The 2,835-nt window shown below is 45.2% G+C and overlaps 1 protein-coding gene across 1 annotated transcript in view; it reads right to left on the reverse strand.

The window, feature by feature from the left end:
* The window catches only part of LOC118326407 (lysyl oxidase homolog 4-like), a 19,404-nt gene extending 17,359 nt beyond the window's left edge, over positions 1-2,045 (reverse strand). Inside the window, exons 1-3 of the mRNA XM_035659398.1 lie at positions 1,971-2,045; positions 785-1,053; positions 19-683 (exon numbers count right to left, since the gene is read on the reverse strand). Coding sequence (XP_035515291.1) covers positions 19-683; positions 785-1,052 — 933 coding nt within the window. The 5' untranslated portion in view covers position 1,053; positions 1,971-2,045. The remainder of the gene's footprint in view (positions 1-18; positions 684-784; positions 1,054-1,970) is intronic.
* Positions 2,046-2,835: the final 790 nt, after the last annotated feature.

Raw genomic sequence — 2,835 nt, forward strand, 5'->3', positions numbered from 1 at the left:
AGGTGTATGTGTTTTTACCTGTATATCTTGCACATCGGTCTCCAGTCCCATGTCTGGATAAACAGGTTCTGGTTCCACATGGTTCCCACTGAGCTGCTGATTCCTGTCACTCCTCCGCTCTGACTGGAGTTGGGAATGAGTCTGGGCTGGGGGCTGCCTGTCTACCTGTCCCCCTGCCTCTCGTCGCACTGCTTGTGAACTGGTCCGAGCTGTCTCCTGTCTCTGCCTGTAGGCTGCACCATTGGCCAGACGTGAAAGTAGCTGGTGCCCTTGAGGCATAGCCGAGCTAACCTGCGGACTTGCTCTGGAGCCTCCTCGATTTCGTCGCAATATCTGGATCTCATGGCCATTTTCCTGCGGTGAGATGATGCTGCGGCGGGGAGAAGTTGGGTTGCGATGGAGGGCAATCTCATGGCCTCTTGCAGAAGAAGAGATGTGGGCTGGGGTTGAAGGTGGAGCTGGAGGGGACACAGACTGTGGTGGGTTTCTCTGTCTTGGTTGGCTGGGCTGTTGCCTGGAGGATGAAGGAGGCTCCTCCAAGGAACCAGGTCTCCTATCTTGGCTGCAAATCACCCCCAGGTCCTCAGCGTGGGAGCAGTCATTGATTCCCCAACCATTGGAGTGACAGTCTGCAATGGACAGCTCTGTGCCCTTGCAGCGCACATTGTCCAACCAGATCAAACCTAACAGAAAGAAAGGGCAGTAAGTCATTGAATAAAAATAAATAAATATGTTTTTTTTATTAGTGAGGTGTTCATGACTAAACACCACTGGCTGGACACACCTTGTCCCTCGCCAAATTTGGCACTGTGCGCCCAGGTTAAGCCACGTTGGAAGCCCAGCTGTCGGCACACCACATTGGCCAGGTTAAGGTCCACCTCATCATCACACACTGTGCCCCATGCACCATTGTAGAACACCTCCACACGTCCCTCGTTTGCATTGCGCCTGCCCACACCTGCTAGACGCACAAGCACCTCCTGGGTAGACAACGGAGGGGTGTAGAGGAGAAGCAGGAGGAGGAGTGTGGACAGGGAGCTGAGGCACTGCATCCTGAAAGGAAAAAAAAAAAGGTGATGGGAATGAAATGGAAGCGGTGTGATATTAGTCGAACAGAGACGATCCATGTAAAGCAGGAGCTCCTAAATATATATGTGCACATGTTACCACAAAAATCCCAAAGATCACGCAAAGCCATGAAACTCACATTCCATACTCTGACAAAACATATAATTAGAAACTTCTCTTCTAACCCTAATGGGACATTCCACTGTAAAATGAAAGATTGATAGATGTTTTTATCCTTTAAAATAATCAGAGTCATTTAAAGGACAGTCAGAGGCTTGAGAAACATTGTGAAAAAAAGTGTAGCCCAACCAGGGCAGAGGGAGTATTAAACAAAACTAAAAGTAGCCTCTCCATCCAGCCAACGGAAACTTTGGCTTTCCGCAAACCCTCAAGCTTAGCTGCTTGTATTTAGCCAACAGACACAAAAGAAAATAAACACCGTCATAAAAATGTTCTCACACATAAATAAAGCAGCAGGTCTGCGCCTGTGGGAGACATTTTGGTTAATGAGCAATGATTAATTCATCCTTCGACCACCCCTAAAACATTTTCTCCTAAGAGAGGGGAAGAAAGATAAGGAGCAATAGGAGAGGAGATCTGGACTATGAAAGAGACACCTTATAGTAAATTCATCCACTCAGGGCTCAGTCAAATTCTGCTTTCCATATGTCTATATATATATACATGCAACAGTACAAACAAATATGCAAAAGCAATAACTCAGACTAGTGAGGGCTGAATTAAGGTTGTTAAAGGCGAGATGAGTCTGGATGATTTCAGGCAGCTGCAGGGATGAAATCTTGAATTGTGGAGGGAAAATAGTCTGAGACAAAAGAGGAAAAACGTGAGACAAAAAGCTGAGGTGAAGAGAAGAAGGATAAAAATGCTGAAGTAGAACTCACCTATCTGTTAGTCTCAGCCTGGAGTCACAAGGAGAAAGAAGGGAGCGAGCACTGGAGGAAAAGAAGGCAGTGAGTTTGGTCCTGCTGTCTCTCTATTCTCCTCTTTTCCCTCCCTCTTTCTTTTTCTGTCACTCCCTCAGATCTGCTACTTCATCCATCCCTCCCATTTTCTTAATTTAAACAACTTATTTCTCCCTCCCTTTCATCAGGTCACACTGGTCCTTTCCATCACCTATCAAAGAAAATGAGGCAAATGAAAGCTGACCACTGACAAAACAATAAAAAGACAAAGGAAATACAATCCAAACATAAACAAATTTAATTTGTGCATCCCAACACAGGCTTGTTAACACTTGTTTAAGCCACATGTAGTATGTTGCTGTTTCGCAGCAGGTAGTTCAAATCAAACCACCCTCTTTCCAGGCTGCTCACATAGTCAGGATACCGCAAGACACGTGAGCTCAACTTATAAAGGACCTTGATTTCATAAGGATCTCCCTGTTTTTCTCTCTCCTTGTTTCACTCGGTCCAGTCAGTCAATGCATATTTATTGTAATGTTTGTGTATTTAACGTTGTGTATCAGTCTTACCCAATCCAGGGTCACATCTCACTGTAACACTTAATGTAAAAAAGAGGAAAAAAATCACTTTCCCCTATGATGGTTAAGAGACTGAGAGGGCGTGCATTTTTATCCCACACAATGGTAAAATCATATGCACAAATACTCACACAAACACACACACAGTGCTGGCACCATCCCATGCCCACAGTTAGTGGTGTCATGAAATAAATAGTATGTAAGAACGGAGCTGCCTGTCTGAACTTTTTCTCCTTGCATAAAGTTCAGTTTCGTAACATTCTCAG

Source organism: Morone saxatilis, unplaced genomic scaffold (genome assembly GCF_004916995.1).
Source record: "Morone saxatilis isolate NCDOM2014 unplaced genomic scaffold, NCSU_SB_2.0 Contig17, whole genome shotgun sequence".
Classification (NCBI taxonomy): Eukaryota; Metazoa; Chordata; class Actinopteri; family Moronidae; genus Morone; species Morone saxatilis.